General features: G+C 38.2%; 1 protein-coding gene across 1 annotated transcript in view; it reads left to right on the forward strand.

Annotated features, from left to right (window-relative positions):
* Nucleotides 1-27,180, forward strand: part of MYO3B (myosin IIIB) — a 510,258-nt gene that overhangs the window by 342,019 nt on the left and 141,059 nt on the right. The window contains exons 29-30 of the mRNA XM_077151780.1: nt 4,739-4,819; nt 14,510-14,612. Of these exons, the coding sequence (XP_077007895.1) occupies nt 4,739-4,819; nt 14,510-14,612 (184 nt within the window). The remainder of the gene's footprint in view (nt 1-4,738; nt 4,820-14,509; nt 14,613-27,180) is intronic.

Raw genomic sequence — 27,180 nt, forward strand, 5'->3', positions numbered from 1 at the left:
AAATTCTAAACCATCCCTTGCCATAACTTTTTCTTTTAAAAATACTTTTATTGACAAATTTTCACACACATACAGTCTATATATGGTGTACAATCAATTTGAACACAAATATCATCACATAGTTGTGTATTCATCACCATGATCGTTTTCTAGAACATTTGCATCACTCCAGAAAAAGAAATAAAAAGATAAAAGAAAAAACTCATACATACCCTACCCCTTACCCCTCCCTCTCACTGATGACTAGTATTTCAGTCTACCCAATTTATTATATCCCTTATCCCCCCTATTATTTATTTATTTTTATCCATATTTGCCTTATCTTTCTGGGACCAGCCCTCCCACCATAACTACTTTAGGTGGTTAGGCCTAAGGGCAGAATGAAGCCTGGCTTATTGAAAGTCTTCAGCAAGGGCTGTGGGATTTTGAGAATTCCTATGCCCTTCTTTAACTATTCTCAATTATAAAATTGGAAATAAACTCCTTTTTTAAATAGACTCTTAACCAAAATTTTTTTCAACTTTCAATATAGCCCAAATGTTCCCTTTTTAAAGGAATTTCCATAGTCAGTAGCCAGTTCGGAACATTTGCCCAATACAAATGCAGGAACATGCCAATCAACAAATTTAAACAAACATTTAATCCTTATTATACTTAAGTAGCACACCAGTTAATAACTAGACCAAACACACCAACTAACAAGTAAATAGGCATTAAATGCTTAACACACTGATTAACAATTAAACAAGCATTAAACTCTGACTATACCCAGGTAACAGGCTAGCATTTAAACAGGCCTACTTAATTTCATTAAATACTAATTAATTTTTGGATAAGTCACTTTCTAGGAGTATACTGAACAGACAAATTTAGGTCAGGGCCTTAAATTCCATACAGCATGGTACCCAGAAAACAGGTGAAGAGGTCAGAGAAAAGGGGATTGTTCTGGAGCATGGCCCAGGCCTAGGTCAAGGGGAATTGAACTGTCTGTTTTCTCCTCAATCCACTTTTTATCCTGATAACCCACTCACCCAGTCAGATGTCCGCACATGGAACTGGAAATGGTTTCTTTGAAGCTTTTCAAGATATCAAAAGTCTCTGGAGTGCCAGCAGAACAGAGAAGCCCAGTTGTCAAACTTCTAGAATAAATTCAGTCCAGCAGCCGTAAAAGGCTCAGTTACCTGGCTCAGCTGCTCTGCTGAATCTCCAGAGCCCTGAGCATCCATCCCATCTGGGTCACCAAATTGTTACCAGACAAATGCCATGGATTCTTTTGCCCGACATGCTCAGTAACCAATTCCTGAGACAATGGGGTTTCAAAGAGAGAAAGAGTTTATTACTAGGTGTGTAGTAGGAAAGCAAATGGTCCAGCTTCAAAACTTGTCTCCCTGAGTTTAGGGGGTTCAAGGCTTTTAAGGATTTTAGCAAAGGGAGATGAGGTCATTTCAGGTAGCAAGTTCAAAGCAAAGAAGACAGGGTTATCATCATCATTTCAGTAGGAGAATGTAAGAGGAAAGGAAGGGAGGCAGAGCTATCATTTTGGTACTAAAGATGTAAGCCAAAAGGAAGGGAGACAAGTTAGCTTTCAAAAGCACAGTCTAGCCGATATGATTTACAAATGTCAGGAACTGAAACTAATTAATGGCTGACTTAAAATTCTTCAACAGTCTTAGGGCCTTTGCCCTACAAGCAAATGACCAGATAAAGGAAGCAATAGTTCTTACACTAACAAAGGCACAAGATAAGGGCTTTAACAATCATTTCTGATATCAGGGCAGCTGAGTTACAGTTTAGGGATTTCAGGTACTTCTCTCTGTCTACTCCAATACACCAGAAATTATAATGATTCAGTGATCAAAATCGTCACTTAAATCCTAATTTCTCAGTTATGGTCTTCACCATTAAACATTTTCTGAACATCCAGTATGTACAGAACATTCTGCTGTGTGCTTTGGGGTTGGGAGAAGGGTGAGTCACAAAAACAACATAAAAAATAGTTTTTTCCCATCATTATGGACAATTTTATATGGAACTCAGACCAGCACACCTACCAAAGCCTTGAGGGGGAAGTAAGCTAAGGCCAGCTAACACAGCTGTGAGAAACAATGGTCTATCAAGCTACTTCCAAGCCTTTTTACAAGCAGGGCATAAATCATTAAAAAAAAAAAAAATTACAACTAAGGGTGATGGGAGCCAGAGGAGAATGGAGTGGCAGACCTCTGAGGCCCAGAGGGAAGTGGAATTTCCTAAACAGGGATGCTCCTAGAAACTGACTTCTAGAATAAAGGGAAACCTTCTTCCTTAGCTTCCAAGTTGGAGAAAGGAATTACTAGGCAGAAATTTCTTTGAACTCAAAGTTAGACTGGGATAATGACTGCAGAATTAAGTGCCAAAGAACCAAAGTAAAAAATGCTCACACAGACCTGAAATTACTGGACTTGTTTTGTATGGTGGAGGCCAAGATTTCTGATGTTGTTATATTAAAAGAAATGTCAATGAGATTTTATTTTTTAAGAAAAATTTCTATTTCCTCAAAGCTGTTTTTCATGACATTTGCTGGTCGGACCTCCTACAAGTTGGCCTCTTTATGGTCTGATAAGGTGCTGCTGGTCAACTGTCACTCTAGCAAGAAGCCATACTGGCTCCTTGTGAAATCAGCAGCACTAGTTAGGTGGGGAAGGCTGGTTCTTGTGCCTCATCTGTAATGTACCTTCTCTGTCAGGTACAGTGGATGCCTTTGTCAGGCTCATTCTGAGAACAGGAAAGATTACTCAACCTAGGTCATCAACCACGAAATCTACCAAGATAGTGTCCCTGCTGGAAATAATGCCTGGGTCTGTCCTCTAGGGGGGTTACCAAATGCCAGGCCAGGCCACATCCTCAAAGCAGCATTTCATCTGTGAGACCTTTAAAGGTCTAGGCACATGAAAGAATGTGGGAAAGTCTGAATTTTTACTTCCATTTATAAAAGGAAGACTAAAAAAGTAGGGTTTAATGATTTTTTTTTTTAAGGCTTAAATAAATGGGATCAGCAGCATGTAATATTTAGGAGTTCACACTTCAGGGCAAAATTGCTTGGGTTCAAATTCTCCCTCTGCCAAGCTGTGTTACTTTGGGCAAGTCCTTTAACCACCCTGTGTCTCAGTTTCCTTAGCTGTAAGTGGAAATAATAGTGATCTCTACCTTTTAGTGTTATCACAACGATTAAATGAACTGATTTTTGTAAAGGATTTAGAGCAATGCCTGGAGCATAACCCTAATTTGTGTTTGCTAATTAAAAATACTTGCCCATTCCCTATAGCCTCTTCCTAATTTTTCTTCCCCACAGCCAAACAAAGCTGAATGCATACACCTGATCTTTTTCTTCTCTTTCTTCTAGTAGTTCTAATCCTTAATACCTGTCTTCTCCCTTCCCCTTGAATGTTTCAGTGTTCTTTCACATCTTTATCACATTTTATTCTTATTTTACTCTCTTACATGGCAAGCTCTATGAGGGTAGAGACCTTGTATCTTTTGGTGTAATATGAGGCAGTCACTACTTAGCATGGGAATGTATGGTGGGCCACCTTAAAGAATGGACGGACACAAATGACACCAGGCCAGAGGTGGGAAGGTGATGCTTAAGGAAAGGAAGTCAACAGGAAGGGGCAGGATGAAAAAAATCCCATCCAAGGAAATAAGAAAGGAGAAAGGTCAGTGATTCTAATATGGTATATCTGGAAGTACTGCTGGCAGAATTAGAAATCAAGAGCCAGAAGGAAGGTGCAAAAAGGGAGAGACAAGGTCTAGATCGTGGGCCAGGAAGAAAGGAGACAGATACAGAGTTGGGTTTGGCTGCCCAGGGGCAGAGCCTGGAGATTCTCTCCTGGGTGTAGGAGATGGGGATAGGGAATAGGGAATGACGAGAGTACGGCTTCTGTCTGAAGCCAATCGGAATAAAACCTGTCTTCTCCAGATACCTGAGGTGGGCTGAAGATGTTCCAATCTAGTATTGAAGGTAATGGAGAGTGCAAGAAAGAGATGTGATAGCTGGTAAAATACTTTTGGATCTTTGCATCCAAGTCGTCAGCTGCCTTGATAGAGGATTTAGGTTTTTGGCAACATGAATTGAACTGAATAGAAAAAGAAAAACTGCAATTGTGATATTCCTCAAGTGAATATAGTGTGTAGTCCATCTTTTCCTTGACAATATAATAAATGTTTTCCATCCACTTTGCTCTGTGAACAGGGCAGCAAGACACAAGGAAGGGAAGGGCATGCCTGAGGGGTAGAAATGTAATGCAGAGAGAAGGAAATAACAGCTTTCTAGGAGAGACCTCACTCTTCTTTTAACTTCCCTGGTGGTGGCAACTGAAAAGACAATAGAGAAACCATCCAGTAGTTGCCAAACTACAGGTCGGGTGCACTCATACATAACCTTTGTTTGTTAACTAGCTTCCCTATTTGACTAATGTGATCAATGAGATAGGGAAGTTACCTGCATTACCCAGTGTCATCCAGCTAGGAGGAATCTAGCCTGTCAGTTACTAATTCTCTTGTTCTCTGCCTTTCTACCCTTTCTCATCCACTGTATTCTATCTTTAAAATAAGCATCAAATGCATTGGAGAGCTCATCATCTCAGAACTTCAGATCATAAAAAAGTGGGAGTTTTTCTAGCCAAATGCTGTTACCCAGTTAGGCAATTCATCTACATGTAGGAACATAATCTTGAAAAGTTCTTCTTGTTTCCATTCTCAGGACACCCTTCAGACCAAAGCAGTGATGCACATCCCACTACCACAGGGAGCACCGGGGGAAATGTTCAGTTTCAAGACTGCAGTAAGTCTGGTGACCAGCAATGTGGGTTTACTAGAGGTTTGGGATGGGGATCCTTTATTCAGGGGCATTCCAGAGAAGATTCTAGAGCTGAGAAAGTTCCACTGTTTGCCACTCGGACATTTGTCTACAGGTGACAGCCAATTAAATTCAGGGGCAGCCTTGTATGGAACAACAGCCTATTTCTTCTGCAGCTGTCCCTCTTTCACTCTACCTGTTAGTAGGGGGGCCTGGTCTAGTTGCAGCTCTCTTTACCAACTCTTTCTACTCAAGTCATACTCTTTAGGCACACTGTGACATATTTATGTTAGACTTATCTTAAGACTAATGAAAGTTTAGCATCTCAGAAAAATCTTTCCATGATCCAGACATTGGTATGTACACCTTAAATTGATTAAAAATCTTCATGGGCAGAGGAAGCACTTTTGAGCAAAAGGATCAAAAGTTAAATAAAACTCCAATTACTGGTTTTAGCTCTCCATTAATTAGCATCCCTGAGCTTCAGTGTCATTGTAAAGTGAGAAAAATAGACTAAATCAGTAGTTTTCAAACATTTGAAAAATATTAGAGTCTCCCTTTTTTTGCACAGTTTGAAGGTCCCTTGGCTTCTGCTTAAAGAAGAATCCATGCTAGCACTGGCTTTTGATGAAAAGTAAGGATGAGTGCCCTGGATTTTGCAGTAGAATATACCCACCAGGGAGGCTCTGGGCACTTCAGCCTCCTGTGAATCTGTCATGAAGCCTGTTTTTTATTTTTTGAGGAAATGCAGAACTGGAACTTTACGTTGAGAGCAAGGAGGTTAGGGAGTAGGAGACAAAGAAGAAAGAAGAGCAAACAGAGCAGGAGTTTCTGGAATTTAAGAAGAACTGGGAGTGGCCACAATGAGAGACTTCTCATTCTCCCAGAATTTCAGAGGATGTCTGTCTGTAACTGACCAAGGGTCTAGGTCTCCTTTTTACCCTAGCAGAAGTCACACAGGAGATTCTCCAGTTGTAATCTGCTTGTAATGTGGAGTTGGGCTGGGGGCTGACCAGGCACAGTGTTAATTAAAAATCTGAATATCTTTTAGTGGGGTATACATTCTCTGGTTCACCACAAACTCCACCACTCCCCACTTTCTTTGCCCAACACTTCACACATTTACATTTGCTGGGTGACCCCAAAGGCCTTTGAATTTGCAACCCCTGCTATGGTGCTTGTTTGTTTCCTTGACAGTCAAATGCTTTTCTATCTTATTTCAAAATAGACCCCTGAAAACTTGTAAATTTGATTGTCTTCTTAGACCTCCGTCAGACTTTGGAAGGACTCTTCTATAGACAACTCCACTCTCAGTATTACTTTATTTCATGTAAACAGAAACACTTAGGGACTCTTCCTTGAGGGAAGATGAGCCATCTCTGGAGAAGCCCTCTGTTGCCACACCTGTACACACCTCAAGTTTGGTATTTTGTGAATATTTCTGCTATCTAAGTTCATAATTTTAGTTTTTGGTCTAATCCTTTACATTTGATCTATTCAGTTAAAATCAATCACCCTACTTCACCCTTTTGTTTTTTGCTTCGTATCTCACTCTCTCCAATTCCCTTGTTACTTTGCCATGGAGACACCAGGTGATTTCAGCTGTCACTAGAACATACTTAAAAACATTCTGATGATTTGGGATCTTTCTTTGAACTCTGTAGTATGATAACCTCCTTTCTATTTCTTTACTCTGACCCAAAACCTTCTCCTTGCCTGCCAGACAAAGCTAGGGGATGGAAGAACAAACTTCATCTAAGCTTTATTGAGAATATTCTGTAAGTTTCTGTTTGGTTTTTATACTTCAAACAACCCCAAAATCCATATTTTGATGACTGAAGTATAAATGAATAAAAAACATGGAAAAAGTTTTCCCTTCAATTACATGAACAGAAATTCTATGGGTTTCATTAGTAATCCAGGAAAAGAAACTAGAGACATTTACTAATATTCAAGTAAAGATATTGATTCTTCCTCTCTTTCTGGCCTTGGACTCTTCCTGAGGAGAGTGCCAGACTAAAATGGGACTTCTGTGGTCTCATTGGCATTGTTTGTGTGTTTTTATTTTTTGTTTGTTTTAATTTTTTACTCTAGTAACATCTTAAAACATTTCCCCTTTTAATCACATTCAAATATATAATTCTGCTATTAGTTAACATTCACAATGTTGTGCTACCATCATCACCATCTGTTACCAAAACATCTCCATTGCCCCAAGTAGAAACTCTAGGTATTTTAAGCCTTAATTCTCCTTTCACTACCCCCACCCCATCACCTGGTAACCTATATTCTAGATTATTTTTGTATGACTTTTCTTATTCTAATTATTTCATATCACTGAGATCATACAATATTTGCGCTGTTGTTTTCTCATTGTGTTTCAATTACTTTTTCTGCATCAACTGACATGATCATGTTGTTTTCTTCTTTCATTCTGCTAATTTGGTATAGTACATTAATTAATTTTCTTATGGTGAACCACCCTTGCATACTTGGGATAAATCCTACTTGATCATGGTGTAAAATTCATTTAATATTCTATTGTATTCTGGTTGCTAGTATTTTGTTGGGTATTGTTAAGTCTAAGTTTATGAGGGATATTATCTGTGTTTTATTTTCTTGTGGTATCTTTATATGACTTTGGTATGAAGTCTGATGTTGGCCTTGTAGAATAAATTAGGGAGTGCTCCTTCCGCTTCAATTTTTCGGAATTGAGCAGAATTGGTGTTAATTTTCCTTGCATTGTTTGGTGAAACTCACCTGAGAAGCGATCTGGTCCTGGACTTTCTTTGTTGAGAGGTTTTTTGATGACTGATTCAATTTCTTTACTAGTAATTGGTCTTTGAGAATTATTTCTTCTAAGAGTCAATGTAGGTGGTTTGTATGTTTCTAGGGAATTTTTCCATTTCATTTAGGTAATATTATTTGTTGGTATACAGATGTTCGTAGTATCCACTTATAGTCCTTTTTATTTCAGTGGGGTCGGTAGTAATGCCCCCCATTTCATTTCTGATATTAATTATTTTTGTCTTCTTTTTTTTCTTTTGTTGGACAAGCTAAAGATTTGTCCTTTTTCTTTTTTATCTTTTCCAAGAGCCAACTTGTGGCTTTTTAAATCCTTCTATTGTTTTAAATTCTCTAATTCATATATCTCCTTTTTAATCTTAGTTATTTCTTTCCTTCTGCTTGCTTAGGGTTTAATTTGCGTTGTTGTTTTTTTTTTTAACTAGTTCTTCCAGTTCTGAGGTTAGGTTGCTGATTTGAAATCTTTCTTCTTTTTTAAGGTCAGCATTTAGAGCTATAAATTTCCTTCTTAACACTGCATCTTAAACATATTGGTATGTTGTATTTTTATTTTCATTTGCTTCAAGATATTTCTTAATTTCCCCTGTGATTTCCTCTTTAAGGTTGTTTAAGAGAATGTTGTTTAATTTCCACATTTGTGAATTTTCCATTTCTCCCTTTCTAGCATCATTCCATTGTAGTCAGAGAAGTTACATTATATGATATCATTATTTTTTAATTTATTGAGATTTGTGTTGTGGTCTGCTGTATGATCTGTACTAGAGAATGATCCATCTGCACTCAAAAAGAATGTATATTCTGTTATTATTGGGTGGAATGTTCTATATATGGCTATTAGGTCTGTCAGTTTATAGTATCATTCAAGTCTTGTATTTCCTTATTGATCTTGTGTCTGGATGTTTTATCCATGTTGAAAGTAGTTTATTGAAGTCTCCAACTACTATTGTAGAACCATCTATTTCTCTCTTCAAACCTGTCAATATTTGCTTCACATATTTTGGGGCTTTGCCATAAGTGCATATTTACTTATAATTGTTAAATGTTCTTGTTGAGTTGATCCTTTTATCAGTATAAAATAACCATCTTTGCCTCTTGTAACAGTTTTCAACTTAAAGTCTACTTTATTTAATATAAGAATAGCTACCCAGACTTTCTTTTCATTAGTATTTTCATGGTGTATTTTTTCCATCTTTTCACTTTCAACCTGCTCTGTCTTTGAATTTAAGTGAGTATCCTCTAAACTATAGAGTAGGGTCATATTGTTTTATCATTCTGCCAATCTCTGCCTTGGATTAAATGTAAGTTTAATCCACTTACATTTAAAGTAATTATTGATAATGCAGGCCTTTCTTCTGCCATTTTGTTATTTAATTTTTTAAGTCGTCCCTCAATTTTTCCATTAATGCCGACTTCATATTTATTTTATTTTTTATATTGTACCATATTGAGTCCCTTCTCATTTCCATCTGAATATATTTTCCATATTTCTGCCTTGTAGTTGTCATGGGACTAAAATTCAACTTCCTAACAATACAGCAAACAAATTTGATTTTATATCAACTTGACCTCAATAACAACACACACTTGTTCCCATAATCCTCTGTCCCTTTCACCTTATTTGAACTTATTACCACTTTTATCTTTGCACATGTATGTCAAAAGCCATAGATTTATCACTGCACTCTATGAGTCTGTATTTTAGCATCTATAGGAAGCAAGAAATGGAATTGCATGCCAAAAAATATAATACATCAATATTGCTATTTATGTTTTCCCAGAAGTTATGTTTAGTAGAGGGCCTCATTCTCCCAAGCCACTTGGAACTATTGTCAAGTGTCCTTTCCTTTCAGTCTGAAGAATTCCCTTTTATGTTGCTTGTAGGGATGGTCTAGTGATGATGAATTCCCTCAGCTTTTGTTTATCTGAGAATATCTTAATCTCTTCCACATTTTTTAAAGAAAGTCCCACTGGATATAAAATTCTTCCTTGGCAATTCTTTTCTTTCAACATTTCAGGTATTTCAACCCACTGCCTTCTTGGTTCTGTGGCTTCCACTGAGAAATCAGAACTCAGTCACATTGAGATTCCCTTGTACATAACACATTGCTTTTATCTTGCAGCTTTCAGAACTCTATCCTTGTCCTCTTTATTCACCAATTTGATTAGTATGTAACTGAGCATATTTTTCTTCAAGTTTATCCAGTTTAGTGTTCTCTGGGTTTATTAGATATGTATATCCATGTCTTTTGCCAAGCCTGGGAAGTTTTCTATTATTATTACTTTGAATATTCTTCTGGCAGTTTCACTCTTTTTTCTCTTTCTGGCACTCCCATAATGCATATATTAGCATGTTTAATGATATCCCAGAGATCTCTTAGACTATTTTGTTTTTTATAATTCTTTTTTCTTGCTGTTTCTCAGCCTGACTCACTTCAACTATCTTGTCTTCAAGTTCACTAATTCTTTCTTCTGGCAGCTCCAATCTGCTGTTGATAACCTCTTGGGAATTTTTCATTTCAGTTATTGTGGTCTTCAACTCCAGTAGTTCTGTGTGGTTACTTTTAAAAAATTCTTATCTCTTTATTGAGGTTCTCTTATCATTCATTCATTATTTTCCTGCTATCTTTTAGTTCTTTCTCTGTATTTTCCTTTGTCTCCTTGGGCATATTGAAGATCATTTTTTTGAAGTCTTTGTCCTTGTGGCAGGGGGCCCTGCTGCCCTCCTCCCCTACATGGGACATGACTCCCAGCACTGTGAATCTCCCTTGCAGCGTGAGACAGGAATCCTGGGATGGGCTGGGGCCAGCATCAGGGGATTGAGAGGGCCTTCTTGGCCAGAAGTGGGGAAGAGAGAAATGAGAAAAAGTGAAGTATCAGTGGCTGGGAGATTTGGGGCTGAGTCGAGAGGTTATCCTGGAGGTTGTTCTTGTGCATTGTGCAGATTTCAGTTTATGGTGTGTTTGAGTGGCTGGGGGAAGTGCCTAAGGCTGTGGAATTGTGTTCCTGTGGCCTTGTTTCTTGGAGATGATTGTATGAAGATGTGGCATTTTCAGTGTGACTTTGGGATTGTGGAAGCCTTGTGTCTGGTGCTCCCTTTGTCTAGGGTATGGACAGATGAGTGAGAAGTGTGGATGAAGAGAGTGGACAGATAACAGAGGGAACAAAAGTTGAGATGTATTGGGTGGATGGAAATGCTGATGGTCAGCGAGGGGTAGGAGTGGGGGGTGTGGTATGTGTGGTTTTTTTCTTTTTTCTTTTTGTTTCTTTTTCTGGAATGATGCAAATGTTCTGAAGGGTGGTCTTGGTGACGAATGTACAGCTATATGATGATATAGTGAGCCATTGATTCTACATCACGTATGGAATGTATGTTAAGAATGTTTGTGTTTGTACATTGTTTTGTCAATAAAAATATATTTTTTTAAAGTCTTTGTCTGGTGTGTACATATTCTGATTTTCTTCATTGATTTTTTTTCTTTGTATTTTTATCCTCTTCCTTTGGATGGGCCATTATTTCATGTTTCTTTGTCTTCTAATCTTTTGTTGTACTTTGTACACTTTTAAATGTTTATTCTGGATATATTCCCTGAGTTATCTGTTTCTTGAGTTTGTAACCAGCTGGTGATATGGCAGAGATTTTCTGGTTTGTCAGGAGCTGACAAAACCAAACAAACCTAAGCAAGAAACACTTCTCACTATCTTTGCAAATTCGCTTTGCATTGGCTGGTGTTCTCCATCACAGCTCAGCCCTACTGTCAGGAAGGTCAGCCCCAAACAACGCAAAGTGAAGAGTCCTCCCTGTGTTTTGTCCTGGGCTTGTGCTTGCTAGTGGCCTCAAGAATTCCGATGTTTACAGGAGTTTGAATTCCTGTAAGGAAGCACAGACCGTCTCCTTCTCCCAGGTGTTCCGCTGCCAGACTTAAAGCAGGTAAGCCTTTGCGCCAAGGCGCTTGGACTTAAATATCTCTTAACTTCTATGGTCTCAAACTGCTTTCACCTGGCAGGCAAATTCTGGGAGTTGGGCACACTGGAGAGGAATTTCCCAAGTCAGTCCTACTTTGCCAGTACAAGGCCAGGGATCCACAAAGGGAGCACGGGCTTGCTCTAAACTGCCCTGGGGAGGGGATAAAGGAGAGGCCAAGAACTTCTGTCTGTGCTCCTCAAAGCTGTCCTTTCTTGATTCAGCCTCTGCCCTTCAAATGCAGCCCTTCAACTGTGGTCTGCAGCTCTCAGGAAACATTCTGTCTTTAAGTGTCCTCTATCACCTTTGTCTAAAGTGGGTTTGGAATAATAGCTGTCCTCAGAGCTGGACAGCGGGATCACAATGAACTGATGTAACTAATCAAAAGCAGTGATCAGTGATGCCCTCTCCCCCAACTTGGGGTGGTAGATTTTTATGTGCCTCTCTAGCACAAGCAAGCTATACCAGGGAACATGAGTGGAGGCTAGGCAATGGTAACCACCAAGCAGAGAAAGGAATTCTCTGGTATTTACCTTAATTTACCAGCCTCTTCCTTTGTTTTTCCCTGGATACTGCTGGACAGTGTTTCACTAGACTCTGGAGTTTTGAAATAGTTGATCCAGACTGTTCCTGCCTTTTAATAGTTGTTCTGTTAGAAAGACTGATTCCTACTGTTTCCTACTCTGCCATCATCTCCCTGCTTCTTCCTTTTTTTTTTTTTCACCCTCTGCATTGATTTCTGCTCTTAAGCTGCTATTGCTCCCTTTCATTCTCAGTGAGGTTTCACTGAGAATCTCAAAAGACACAGACAAAAGCTTGAAATCCCATCTTTGCATGTGGGCAATAACAGTTGGGCTTTATCAGTGGTAGCATTGGTGCTGCTGAAGTGGGCCAGTAAACAAAGTAAAAAAATTTTGCAGGTGTTTTCCTTCTTGATAGAGAAAACAGATATTTGTGTCCCTCAAGGGGGCTCCTCTGTATTTACTTTTTTTTTTTTTTTTTTTTTTTTTTAAAGGAAAGACAGAGAGAAGGAAGGAAGGATAGAAGGAAGGAAGGAAGGAAGAAAGGGAAACATCTTTAAACACTTTCTTGTTTTATTGTATTTTTGTTTCTCCGTTTTTGTTACATGGGCTAGGGCCGGGAATCGAACCGAGGTCCTCCGGCATAGCAGGCAAGCACTTTGCCCGCTGAGCCACCGCGGCCCACCCTGTATTTACTTTTAATGTCAATTTTGCTTTTTATGTTGCTTTTCTCAGTATTACAAATGAGCTTAGGTCAAACAGCTATAGAATCTCCAACACAGGTGAAAACTTTCCTGGTCCTCTAGATGGAGGATTTTATGAATCAAGTGAAGCAGTTAGGGGAGGGAATTGGCTAATGGTTTCCCAAAGGGCTGTGGGTATTTTTCTTGATTTCTGCTCTTTGATTCCCCCTCCAACATTCTTGTTTCACTATTTGGTTCTAATGTTTTTGTATAATAATAAAAATTAACAATGTTCCATTAAAATTTTTCTCTTTATCCCTTTGGGGTTTATAGCAATGACAACAGATGTTTTTATACAACACTGACAACTCAAAGAATTACATTTCTTCTACACAAGAGATATTTATGTTTAAGGAACCTAACAAATAACTTAGAATCAGAGCATGCTCTTCCTAGAACAGACCACCCCGAATCCCTTGATTTCTATTTTTCTTTATTTCTTTTTTTATACTCCTTCACTGCCATATTATTTGTTCTATCATTATACAATCAACCTTTTGTATTACATGCACCTTCCACACAGTATGTCACAATTGTCATGTTTATAGATTATTTTGATTATATTTTAGTTTGGCTGCTTCTGTATGATCTATAGTCATGATGGCAAGTAGGTATAAAGTCTCTCATACCACAATTAATTGGTAGTGACTACTTGGAGCTGCGATTCTCAGCCCTGGCTGCACATTAAAATCATCTGGGGAGCTTTAAAAAAATCAATGTCAACTCTTATTCCAGGCCAATTTCAGAATCTCTGGGAGCTGGACTCAGGTGTCTTTAAAATCTTCACAGGTGGTTCTAATGTACAGCCAGGATTAAGAATCATTGATCTGGAGCAGTAGTTCTCAAACTTTTTCAGGGTCAGCTAGAGGGCTTGTTAATACGCAGATTACTGACTCTCCTCCCTCCTCCTCCTCTAGCCTCAGAGTGTCTGATTCCATAGGTCTGGGGTGGAGCCTGAATATATATGCGTTTACGACAAGTTCCCAGGTGATGCTGATGCCACTGGTTCAGGGTTCACAATTTGAGAACCACTGATGTGAGGTACTGGGTTAAAAAGGAACTTTAAAGAGAGCCCTGATGCATTAGTAATATCTGTCTGTCACAGGAAAGAGAAATTGCATTTGTCATCTCCAGTCTTGTCAAACTCAGTAAATTGTCCCCAATCACAATGTAGAAATGGATTGCTTCTAGACTGATGCCCTATTTAGAGGTAATCCTACCCACATTAGGAATATTTGTTCCTTGACCTACTATTCAGATCTAGCTGACCGGCTAGTCCACTAACTCTATCTAGTACAGGGCTATTTCAGCTCTTACCTGCTGCTTCTGTTGAGATCTACCTCACTTTGGGGACTCTAATCTCTGTCCACTCTATCTATTGCCAGGAATAATTGGCTTGTTTTCCTACAGGCATGAGTTATTTTATTCACTTAGTTGGCTTGGACCTAGCACAGAATGAGATCTTGGAGTCCCAAAATAAGTCAGTTTTGATGGCATGTCTTAGAGACACACTGTAGAAAGTCAGGGAATGACATGCAAGCAGGGAAAGAAAGGCTGCAGAGAGCATAGATGGGCACTGAAAACTAACTGTGCCTACTTCAGAATTTGTCCTTAGATCTCTAAGTCCTTGTTTATTTTCTCTCAGTTCTAATAGGATCGGTACATCATAAAAGCAATCCACAAGCAGAATCCAATAGTGGCCACACAGAGACTGCAAGCAACTCTCCTGCTGTTGCTGAGAAAAATCGGTGAGTCTTATCTATTAAAATTCTCAACCATGAGAGTAGCTATAACAGTTCCCAGTCTTAAACTCAGGTGCTCTACTCCAATGGACAATGAAACAAAACTATTTCACCCCTATTTTACTTATTTATTTATTAGCTCTGCATTTATCATCACAATCAATTTTTTTCTTTTTTGTGAAAAAATTAACGTATATTGGAAAGCAGTAAATGTTAAAGCGCATTGCAACAATTATCTGTAGAACATATTTCAGAGTTTGGTACTGGTTATAATGCAACAATTTTAGATTTTTACTTCTAGTTGCTCTAAGGTACTGGAGACTAAAAGAAATATCAACATAATGATTCAACAATCATACTCATTTGTTAAACCCTACCTTCTCTGTATAACTCCACCATCACCTTTGATCTTTCTCCCACTCTTTAGGGTTATTTGGGCTATGCCCATTCTAATTTTTTCATGTTGGAAAGGGGCTGTCGATAATATGGGATAAGGTGATGGAACTAGTCGATGTTCTGGAGAAGCTGGCCCCTCTGCATTTCAGGACTTATCAGATCCAGGGACTCATTTGGAGATTGTAGTCAACCCCTGTTTTATTTTGATGAATTGGAGAAAGTAGAGTTGATTCTCCCATGTCCATGATCATTTCCCATGGGCAAAAGTTCTTATTTTATAGAGCATTCTGAACAGAATCCTCCCAATTAGGTTCTCTTTATAATAAAGCTTGTACTTGATCTCATTATGTTAAAGCAATTGTTCTCAACAAGGCAACCCCACCCCTCCTCCTAGGGGACATCTGGCAACATATAGAGACATTTTTGGTTGTCACAGCTTTGGAAGGGGAGGATTGTGCTACTGGCAGCTAATGGGTAGAGGCCAGGGATGCTGCTAAACATCCTACAATGCACAGCACAACCCCCTGGCCCCCAACAAAAAATTGTTCAGTCTAAGATGTTGATGGTGCCAAAGTCGAGAAATCCTAGATCTAAGCTAAAGAAAAAAAGGTAATATTTCATGTTTAACCAGAGGCTTTACTTATATTCAAAAGGAGTAGAGCAGAGCTTGCCCAGAGCCATAGCCTACTATTTCCAATGACTGTGAGCTCCTGAAAGTCTGCAGGGAATGACCCTGGAAATGTGGAAATGTGGGCTTGACTTTTAAGTCAAGACAGGCAAGCTATGACACCAAGCACTCTAGATTCAAAGAATGCATAGGCCAGTTCTTCAGAGAAGACTTCATAGCCTGTTTTCTCTCAGAAAATATTCCCAGCCCCATTACATGTGTCATAACAAGGAATAGATGGTAGCAAAGGGAAGGTCTAAATAGAATGAAACTCATCTTTCTTATTTTTCCCCAAATTGATTGTGGGGACCCTCATTAAAAGTTTACTCCAGGAAGAGAAAGAAGCATACCATTAATGAATTCTCTGCATCTTTTCACCTAGGAAAAGAGGTAGTCTTGATTTGCAATTTTAAAACATAATTCTTAATTTTATTCAAACATCTTATTAATGTTTTTGAGACCTGAAAATTTAAATTCTACTATGTCTCTAGTGATCTCAAGTTGCCTTTATACTAAATTTGCCTAGTAGAGTAGCTTATGTAAGAGTACTTGAGAAAATGTTATAGATCTAACATCTCTCATAGAATAACAAACTTTTCTGATGTAGCATACCAAAACAAAAAAGCCACTGAACTTGGAAGGTAGAAGACTTGGGTTCTGGTCCTAGTGCTAATATTATCCAGTTGTAAACCTTGACAAGTCAGTGAACTTGCATGGACTGGTTCCAACCACTGAACCAGCCTGACTCCCCTCAACTTCAGCTGTTGACTGACTTGATTTGGAATATAAAGGCAGTTCTGTGAGCTCCAACCAATTTCCTTCCCTCCACTTTTGAATCTCTCCTTATCTTCATCTGTCTTTCTTTACTCCTGTCTCAGAAAAACACAGGTCCTCTCCCTTACAGAGGCTAACCCCTCCATCTGTGTTCCTGCCCTCTAGGTCCTACTGCCATCAGCCTACTCCCTGATTTTACATTTTTTCCTCTCCACTATCTATTTTCCTTTTGCTTGTATCTCTCCACATTTTAACAAAAGCCTGTCCTTAGATCAGTCCCTCCCTTTCCTTACCTTCGTGACCAGACTTCTTCAAACTGACCTTCAGGTCTGCTGCCTCATTCCCTCAATAACCCCTCTGTACTTAGCTCTGAAATCTGACTTGTGTACACACCATGTCCCTAAAATTGTTCTTGGGAAGCTCAGCTCCCACTCACTAGATGAGTCACTTGATCCTCTTCTTCATCACACTCTTTGCAGCATTTCATTTTATGGGCCATGCTTACCTTGAGTCTTCCATGTGTTTCTATGATACTGTATTCTTCAAGTTTTTCCTGAGATATTTTTAGTCTCCATCTTCTCTGGCTCTACCCTCTTTCCCACATTTAAAGGCTGATACTTTTCCAAATCCTTCCATCCTTCACTCTCTACTTGTTCTATTTATTACCTGGGTGATCTCATCTCTCACAGATGTTTTGTAGCTCAATTCTCAGCTGTGTGAACATTATTCTTAGATCTCTGTATTCCTATGCCCAGTTTCTGGACATGTATTTCAGTTTGCTAATGCTGCCAGAATGCAATATACCAGAAATGCATTGGCTTTTTTTTTTTTATTATTAATTAAAAAAAAAATTAACTAACACAACATTTAGAAATCATTCCATTCTACATATGCAATCAGTAATTCTTAATATCATCACATAGATGTGTGATCATCATTTCTTAGTACATTTGCATCGATTTAGGAAAAGAACTAGCAAAACAACAGAAAAAGATATAGAATGATAATATAGAGAAAAAAATAAAAATAATAAAAATAAAAAATAAAAAAATATATCAAAAAAGGAAAAACACAAAAAACACAAACAAACAAACAAAAAAAACTATAGCTCAGATGCAGCTTCATTCAGTGTTTTAACATAATTACATTACAATTAGATAGTATTGTACTGTCCATTTTTGAGTTTTTGTATCTAGTTCTGTTGCACAGTCTGTAACCCTTCAGCTCCAATTACCCATTGTCTTACCCTGTTTCTAAGTCCTGAAGGTCTCTGTTACCAGTGACATATTCCAAGTTTATTCTTGAATGTCGGTTCACATCAGTGGGACCATACAGTATTTGTCCTTTAGTTTTTGGCTAGACTCACTCAGCATAATGTTCTCTAGGTCCATCCATGTTATTACATGCTTCATAAGTTTATTCTGTCTTAAAGCTGCATAATATTCCACCGTATGTATATACCACAGTTTGTTTAGGCACTCGTCTGTTTATGGACATTTTGGCCATTTCCATCTTCTTGCAATTGTAAATAATGCTGCTATAAACATTGGTGTGCAAATGTCCATTTGTGTCTTTGCCCTTAAGTCCTTTGAGTAGATACCTAAAATGGTATTGCTGGGTCGTATGGCAATTCTATATTCAGTTTTTTGAGGAACCACCAAACTGCCTTCCACAGTGGTTGCACCATTTGACATTCCCACCAACAGTGGATAAGTGTGCCTCTTTCTCCGCATCCTCTCCAGCACTTGTCATTTTCTGTTTTGTTGATAATGGCCATTCTGGTGGGTGTGAGATGATATCTCATTGTGGTTTTGATTTGCATTTCTCTAATGGCCAGGGACATTGAGCATCTCTTCATGTGCCTCTTGGCCATCCGTATTTCCTCTTCTGGTAGGTGTCTGTTCAAGTCTTTTTCCCATTTTGTAATTGGGTTGGCTGTCTTTTTGTTGTTGAGTTGAACAATCTCTTTATAAATTCTGGATACTAGACCTTTATCCGATATGTCATTTCCAAATATTGTCTCCCATTGTGTAGGCTATCTTTCTACTTTGTTGATGAAGTTCTTTGATGCACAAAAGTGTTTAACTTTGAGGAGCTCCCATTTCTTTCTTTCTTTCTTCAGTGCTCTTGCTTTAGGTTTAAGGTCCATAAAACCACCTCCAATTGTAAGTTTCATAAGATATCTCCCTACATTTTCCTCTAACTGTTTTATGGTCTTAGACCTAATGTTTATATCTTTGATCCATTTTGAGTTAACTTTTGTATAGGGTGTGAGATATGGGTCCTCTTTCATTCTTTTACATATGGATATCCAGTTCTCTAGGCACCATTTATTGAAGAGACTGTTCTGTCCCAGGTGAGTTGGCTTGACTGCCTTATCAAAGATCAAATGTCCATAGATGAGAGGGTCTATATCTATTCAATTCCATTGGTCGATATATCTATCTTTATGCCAATACCATGCTGTTTTGACCACTGTGGCTTCATAATATGCCTTAAAGTCTGGCAGTGTGAGACCTCCAGCTTCGCTTTTTTTCCTCAAGATGTTTTTAGCAATTCGGGGCACCCTGCCCTTCCAGATAAATTTGCTTATTGGTTTTTCTATTTCTGAAAAATAAGTTGTTGGGATTTTGATTGGTATTGCATTGAATCTGTAGATCAATTTAGGTAGGATTGACATCTTAACTATATTTAGTCTTCCAATCCATGAACACGGTATGCCCTTCCATCTATTTAGGTCTTCTGTGATTTCTTTTAACAGTTTTTTATAGTTTTCTTTATATAGGTTTTTGTCTCTTTAGTTAAATTTATTCCTAGGTATTTTATTCTTTTAGTTGCGATTGTAAATGGGATTCGTTTCTTGATTTTCCCCTCAGCTTGTTCATTACTAGTGTATAGAAATGCTACAGATTTTTGATATTGATCTTGTAACCTGCTACTTTGCTGTACTCATTTATTAGCTCTAGTAGTTTTGTTGTGGATTTTTCCGGGTTTTCGACGTATAGTATCATATCGTCTGCAAACCGTGATAGTTTTACTTCTTCCTTTCCAATTTTGATGCCTTGTATTTCTTTTTCTTGTCTAATTGCTCTGGCTAGAACCTCCAACACAATGTTGAATAATAGTGGTGATAGTGGACATCCTTTTCTTGTTCCTGATCTTAGGGGGAAAGTTTTCAATTTTTCCCCATTGAGGATGATATTAGCTGTGGGTTTTTCATATATTCCCTCTATCATTTTAAGGAATTTCCCTTGTATTCCTATCCTTTGAAGTGTTTTCAACAGGAAAGGATATTGAATCTTGTCAAATGCCTTCTCTGCATCAGTTGAGATGATCATGTGATTTTTCTGCTTTGATTTGTTGATATGGTGTATTACATTAATTGATTTTCTTATGTTGAACCATCCTTGCATACCTGGGATGAATCCTACTTGGTCATGATGTATAATTCTTTTAATGTGTTGTTGGATATGATTTGCTAGAATTTTATTGAGGATTTTTGCATCTATATTCATTAGAGAGATTGGTCTGTAGTTTTCTTTTTTTGTAATATCTTTGCCTGGTTTTGGTATGAGGGTGATGTTGGCTTCATAGAATGAATTAGGTAGCTTTCCCTCCACTTCGATTTTTTTGAAGAGTTTGAGGAGAGTTAGTACTAATTCTTTCTGGAATGTTTGGTAGAATTCACATGTGAAGCCGTCTGGTCCTGGACTTTTCTTTTTGGGAAGCTTTTGAATGACTGATTCAATTTCTTTACTTGTGATTGATTTGTTGAGGTCATCTATTTCTTCTTGAGTCAAAATTGGTTGTTCATGCCTTTCTAGAAACTTGTCCATTTCATCTAAAGTGTTGTATTTATTAGCGTAAAGTTGTTAATAGTATCCTGTTATTACCTCCTTTATTTCTGTAAGGTCAGTGGTTATGCCTCCTCTTCCATTTCTGATCTTATTTATTTGCATCCTCTCTCTTCTTCTTTTTGTCAATCTTGCTAAGGGCCCATCAATCTTATTGATTTTCTCATAGAACCAACTTCTGGTCTTATTGATTTTCTCTATTGTTTTCATGTTTTCAATTTCATTTATTTCTGCTCTAATCTTTGTTATTTCTTTCCTTTTGCTTGCTTTGGGGTTAGTTTGCTGTTCTTTCTCCAGTTCTTCCAAGTGGACAGTTAATTCCTGCATTTTTGCCTTTTCTTCTCTTCTGATATAGGCATTTAGGGCAATAAATTTCCCTCTTCGCACTGCCTTTGCTGCGTCCCATAGGTTTTGATGTGTTGTGTTTTTGTTTTCATTCGCCTCGAGATATTTACTAATATCTCTTGCAATTTCTCCCTTGACCCACTCGTTGTTTAAGAGTGTGTTGTTGAGCCTCCACATATTTGTGAATTTTCTGGCACTCCGCCTATTATTGATTTCTTTATTGGCTTTTATAAAGGGAATTTATTAAGTTATATGTTACAATTCTAAGGCCATGAAAATGTCCAGATGAAAACAGCAACAAGAGGATACCTTCACCCAAGGAAGGCTGACTGGTTCTGGAGTTTTTCTGTCACATAGGAAGGCACATGGCAACATGTGCTGTCATTCTCTCCAGGATTCTGGTTTTAAGCAACTCTCTCAGCATCTCCAATCATCTGTGTCTGAGCTTTCTCCAAAATGTTGCCCTCTTAAAGGACTCCAGGAAGCTAATTAATACCAAACTTAAATGGGCAGAGTCACATCTCCATGGAAACAACCTAATCAAGAGGTCCCACCCACAGTAAGACTGTACCCCCAAGACTGTATTAAAAGAGCATGGCTTTTCTGGGGTACATAAATAGTTTCAAACCAGCACAATGTATATTTCTGATTTACACACCAAGACATCAATAGAAAAGATCTCACCAAACTGCCTCCTCCACCTGACCTTCCTGTTTCTATGTGTGGCAAAAATACTCTCCATGACCTAGGCTTGAAACCTTGCACAGTCATTTTGTTCCCTGTCATTTGGTCCCCAGCTCCAATCACTTTCTAAACCTCTTCTCTGTCTAGGCCTGCTATTATCTCTTTCTTTCTCTGTTCTCTCTTTACAGACCAGCTTTCATTAGTGACATTTGATCAGTTGACCTAAAACATAGTTGATTTGCTCAAAGAACTTTAATGTCTTCCTATTTTAGACCAAAATAGGTTCAGATTTCTTAATTTGCTATTCCATGCCTCTCCTTTTTTGCTCCAACTTCTCCAAGCTCAACTCCAATATTCCTTATACACATCCTGTGACTAAATGGAATCAAATTTATAGTTCCACCAACCCCTCTGTTCTCCCTGCCCATTCCACTCTGTTCAACTCTTACGTATTTGATCAAGATTATCATATTCCTTTCCTCCATGAAGACCTTCTTAATTCTTTTTCATATTCCTGAACTTTCATAGCCTGTTTATAAAAGTCCTGTTCAAAGTGCTGGTTCTTGACAAGATAATGAGCTTGTGCCCCATATAAATCAATCCACTTCTTTCTTCATCAAGAAAGTTTTGCTACCAAAGATTATCAGCTTAGCTAAATAATGTACATAGTGATGAGCTGATTTACATTCTAGTGTAAGCTCCTATGTCATTGTAAGCAGTAATAGTTCGTAGACTGTATCCTAGGACCAAATTTTGGTCTACCACTCTATGGAGCTCTTCATGTTTTGCCTAGTAGTGCAATTAACTATGCACTAAAAGGTCTGCTTCTCAAGGGCAGGGGTCGAATGTTACTCCTTCTTATGTCCGATATGAGCAATAAATTTATTGAGCTGACTTGCAAGCCATTCTTCAGGACTCAGATTTTTATGATAGTAATGTTCTTCCTGCTTAAGCACTGGGTTGTGACAACGACAAGGGTATTCAGAATAATTTGTCAGTTGGTGCCAGGGCATGGGTGCTGGGGTCCCATTTTTCTCATGTATTTGATAATCAGTACATAGAGAAGCACCTCAGTAGCCTATGAAGCAACCCAGGAGTTGACAGGAATGAAATCTGGAAGAGGTGGGAAGGGAACTGAGTTATGCTTAGTGATCATGCTCTCAGGAGCAAGTTATAGAACCTCCAGTATGTAGGTTTAAGGAGCCCTCAGGATAAGAGGTCTGAAGGCAAAAGTTCAGGATACCTGTTCAGGTCCCCTGTTCAGGGATGTCATCAAGGTCATAGGCTCCTTGCATCTCTTTAGTTGCTGCTTTCATTCTGTAAGAGATGCCCCCAATTCGAGTCACTAGGCAGCTGAAACCAGTGAGTATCACTTCCATACATGGCAATGTCTGAAGCAAGAAGGAAGAGGTAGATGGGAAGGGGGGTCTCCTTGGAAGACTGTCTCCATTTGTTAGAAGGAAATCCTTTCCCAGAAGTTCCCTAGGTCATTCCCTTCAAATCTCATTGGCCAGAAATTTCAGTGGTGTCTGCAGGGTAGATGCCAAGAAGGCTGGGAAAGTGAGCAATGGCATTTTCAGCTTCTACAGGACAGTAGACAAAGGAGAAGGGGTTTGGAAAGGGCTGTGGGAAGGCAGTCGGTAGTGTGTGCCACAAGCGGCTGAAGGGATAGTAATGGGAGAAGATGGGTATCAAGGAAAGATTAAGAGAAGAGTTAATAAGACCCAGACATGATAAGAAATATTGCTCAGAATACAATCTACAGGGAAGTGTTGAGGTCAGCAATCAGATTCACCCAACATTTATTGCTATTTCAGGTCTTTTGCCATACATTATCTAATGTAATTCTCACACTACCTTTTAGGTAGGCATTACTGACTCCATGTTACAGATGAGAAAAACTGAACTTGGGAAAGGCTTAGCAGAGGCTCCCAAATGCTGGCCCAGGGACCACTGCTGGATTGAGCGTATCAGGTTTACCTGCTCTCATCCTCTGATCACCTGGTCTGGATCACAGAGTCATACAGAGAATAAATGGTGGATCTGAGGTTTGAATCTAGACCTTCTGTCTCCAACAATAATAACAGCCAACATTTAGCATCCACTAAAAACTTGCTGGGCATTATGCTAAGTGTCTCACATGCATTATTATCCTAGTCAGTCTTTATAGTAACACTGTGATGGTAATATATATTGATCATTTTTTGCATTTGGGGATTACAAGTAATTTATCAACGTAATATACCTAGTAAAGTGATCGAATCAAGGATGTGAATACAGGTCTACTTACGCAAGAGCCCAATACTTTCACCGGTACATTCTAATGCTTCTCTAGGCCCAGGGCTCCAAACGCTTAGCCCAGGGCTTTTTCTACTAAATCCACATTGTCTCTATACCTGTTGTTGCAGTGAATCTTAAATCATAGCTAGTTAAGGAATAAGCCTTGATTGGCATAAAATTTCCACCCTGTCAGAAAGCCTATAGTTTCAAGGGACACATGATCTTATCTGTGCACAATGGGGGTTAATTAGGCTGGGGAAAAGGAAACTTCAGGTTGAAAGTAGAAGTCAGTGGCTGGGGGTGATGCTTCTCTGCTTCCCTTCCTACATGAAACTGTAACTGTATAGTGAATGATATGGGGGAAATAGTCTTTTATGTCATGGGGCTTTGTTTCCAGGATGGTAATCCTTTTTTTTTCTGTAATCCTCCATTTTAATGCAGATATATACAATAGTAAGGATTAGTCCCCTTAATTTAATTTGGCCTGCATATGGCAAAGCTCTTGCATTCCTTTTATTTGATGTTCTTTAGCACAGCTACCGTGTTGTTGTATTAAAAAAAAAGAAAAAGCCCATACATTAGAGGTAAGAAATTAATAATACTGGTGCAGATGTTTTTACAGGGTAGCTTGTAATATTTCCCCTACAGAAGCTGCTTCATTAAATGAGGATTCTGATTCAGAGTGATAGGAACATTCATGACTCAGGCGGTTTGAGGAGAACTGGCACCTGGCGAGATGGGAAAATGAGCACATATTTCTCCCATGTGTCATCCTTTCAGCTCTAGGACTTGGAGCCAATTGGGTTGATCTCAGAATTGATGAGCCAGAGAAACAACCTATCTGTCAGCAGATCCAAACATGGGCCAGATTTTCATGAGGGTTATGAATGACAGATTGTCACATATCTTGACAAATACTCTTCATGGGGGCCTCATTGCAGAACTACGTGTCAATGCTAAGATGAAACAAAACAATATAAAACTTTTCTTTACATATCCAAAGATATTTACAAATACAAAAATATTTCCTCTACTACCATTCAACTCCCACACCAAGTTATCTTTCCACTTTCACTTCCTTATCTCATTAGGCTAATACCCTCCAGCAAATTTCCCAGCCCTGTGGCCAAGTTAATGGAACCCCATATGGAACCAGAGGAAAATGGCAGCATGGTGTGGTAATGGTGGTAGGGATGGTAGCCTTTTATGAAGTGCTTACTATGTGACAGACAGTATGCTAGAGGCTCTGTGTATTATCTCACTGGTTAGATGGGCTTTGGTAGAAGACCAATGATTTAGTTCAATCATTGCTATGAGATGTGGGCAAGTTTCCTCATTTCTCGGAACTTCAGTATCCTAAACTGCAAATAGGAAATAGTGAGAGTTAGAGATAATGATGTAAAGAATTTAGCATATTCTAGACACATCATAAATGCTTAATAAGGGGTATTGGTGGGGTGCCTGTTGTTGGTTGTGCTGATAAATTAATAGTATTAATAGTAGTATATTAAAAGGTTCTTCTAAAAAATCAGATAGTTCCATTTCCCTACCGCATATTAGTGACAGACCCTTCCAATATAAAAAATTTAGAATTGTCATTCTAAACAACTCCAAAGTTAGGTATGGAAAGATCAAAGGTTATGGTGGAATTATGCATAGAAGATAGGATTTAACAAATGAATATGAATGCTGAATCATTAAATTCATCTCTCTTTTAGCCTCCAGTATTTTAGAGCAGCTAGAAGTAAAAACCTAAAATTGTGAAATTGTAACCCATGTTGAGGTCTGAAAAATGTTCTACAACTAATTGTGGTGCTGTGCTTGGGAATTTATAGCTTTTTTGCATATATGTTATTGTTCACAAAAAAAGAAAGAAGAGAGGTATGGAGAAGAGTGTAGAAAGAAGGAAAGTCAGATATGATATATATAATACAAAAGGCAAAATGGTAGAGGAAAATATTATCCAAACAGTAATAACACTAAATGTTAATGGACTGAATTCCCCAATCAAAAGACATAGACTGGCAGAATGGATAAAAAGACAGGATCCTTCTATATGCTGTCTACAGGAAACACATCTTAGACCCAAAGATAAACATAGGTTGAAAGTGAAAGGTTGGGAAAAGATATTTCATGCAAATAACAACCAGAAAAGAGCAGGAGTGGGTATACTAATATCCAACAAATTAGACTTCAAATGTAAAACAGTTCAAAGAGACAAAGAAGGACACTATATACTAATAAAAGAAACAATTAAACAAGAAGACATAACAATCATAAATATTTACACACCGAACCAGAATGCCCCAAAATATGTGAGGAATACACTGCAAATACTGAAAAGGGAAATAGACACATATACCATAATAGTTGGAGATTTCAATTCACCACTCTCATCAATGGACAGAACATCTAGACAAGGATCAATAAAGAAATAGAGAATCTGAATATTACTATAAGTGAGCGAGACTTAACAGACATTTATAGGACATTACATCCCACAACAGCAGGATACACCTTTTTCTCAAGTGCTCATGGATCATTCTCAAAGATAGACCATATGCTGGGTCACAAAGCAAGTCTTAACAAATTTAAAAAGATTGAAATCATACACAACACTTTCTCGGATCATAAAGGAATGAAGTTGGAAATCAATAATAGGCAGAGTGCCAGAAAATTCACAAATACGTGCAGGCTCAACAACACACTCTTAAACAACAAGTGGGTCAAAGAAGAAATTGCAAGAGAAATTAGTAAATACCTCAAGGCGAATGAAAATGAAAACACAACATATCAAAACTTATGGGACGCAGCAAAGGCAGTGCTAAGAGGGAAATTTATTGCCCTAAATGCCTATATCAGAAAAGAAGAAAAGGCAAAAAAGCAGGAATTAACTGTCCACTTGGAAGAACTGGAGAAAGAACAGCAAACTAACCCCAAAGCAAGCAAAAGGAAAGAAATAACAAAGATTAGAGCACAAATAAATGAAATTGAAAACATGAAAACAATAGAGAAAATCAATAAGACCAGAAGTTGGTTCTATGAGAAAATCAATAAGGTTGATGGGCCCTTAGCAAGATTGACAAAAAGAAGAAGAGAGAGGATGCAAATAAATAAGATCAGAAATGGAAGAGGAGACATAACTACTGACCTCACAGAAATAAAGGAGGTAATAACAGGATACTATGAACAACTTTACGCTAATAAATACAACAATTTAGATGAAATGGATGGGTTCCTGAAAAGACATTAACAACCAACATTGACTCAAGAAGAAATAGATGACCTCAACAAATCAATCACAAGTAAAGAAATTGAATTAGTCATTCAAAAGCTTCCTAAAAAGAAAAGTCCAGGACCAGATGGCTTCACATGTGAATTCTACCAAACATTCCAGAAAGAATTAGTACCAACTCTCCTCAAACTCTTCAAAAAAATCGAAGTGGAGGGAAAACTACCTAATTCATTCTATGAAGCCAACATCACCCTCATACCAAAACCAGGCAAAGATATTACAAAAAAAGAAAACTACAGACCAATCTCTCTAATGAATATAGATGCAAAAATCCTCAAT

Source organism: Tamandua tetradactyla, chromosome 3 (assembly GCF_023851605.1).
Source record: "Tamandua tetradactyla isolate mTamTet1 chromosome 3, mTamTet1.pri, whole genome shotgun sequence".
Classification (NCBI taxonomy): domain Eukaryota; kingdom Metazoa; phylum Chordata; class Mammalia; order Pilosa; family Myrmecophagidae; genus Tamandua; species Tamandua tetradactyla.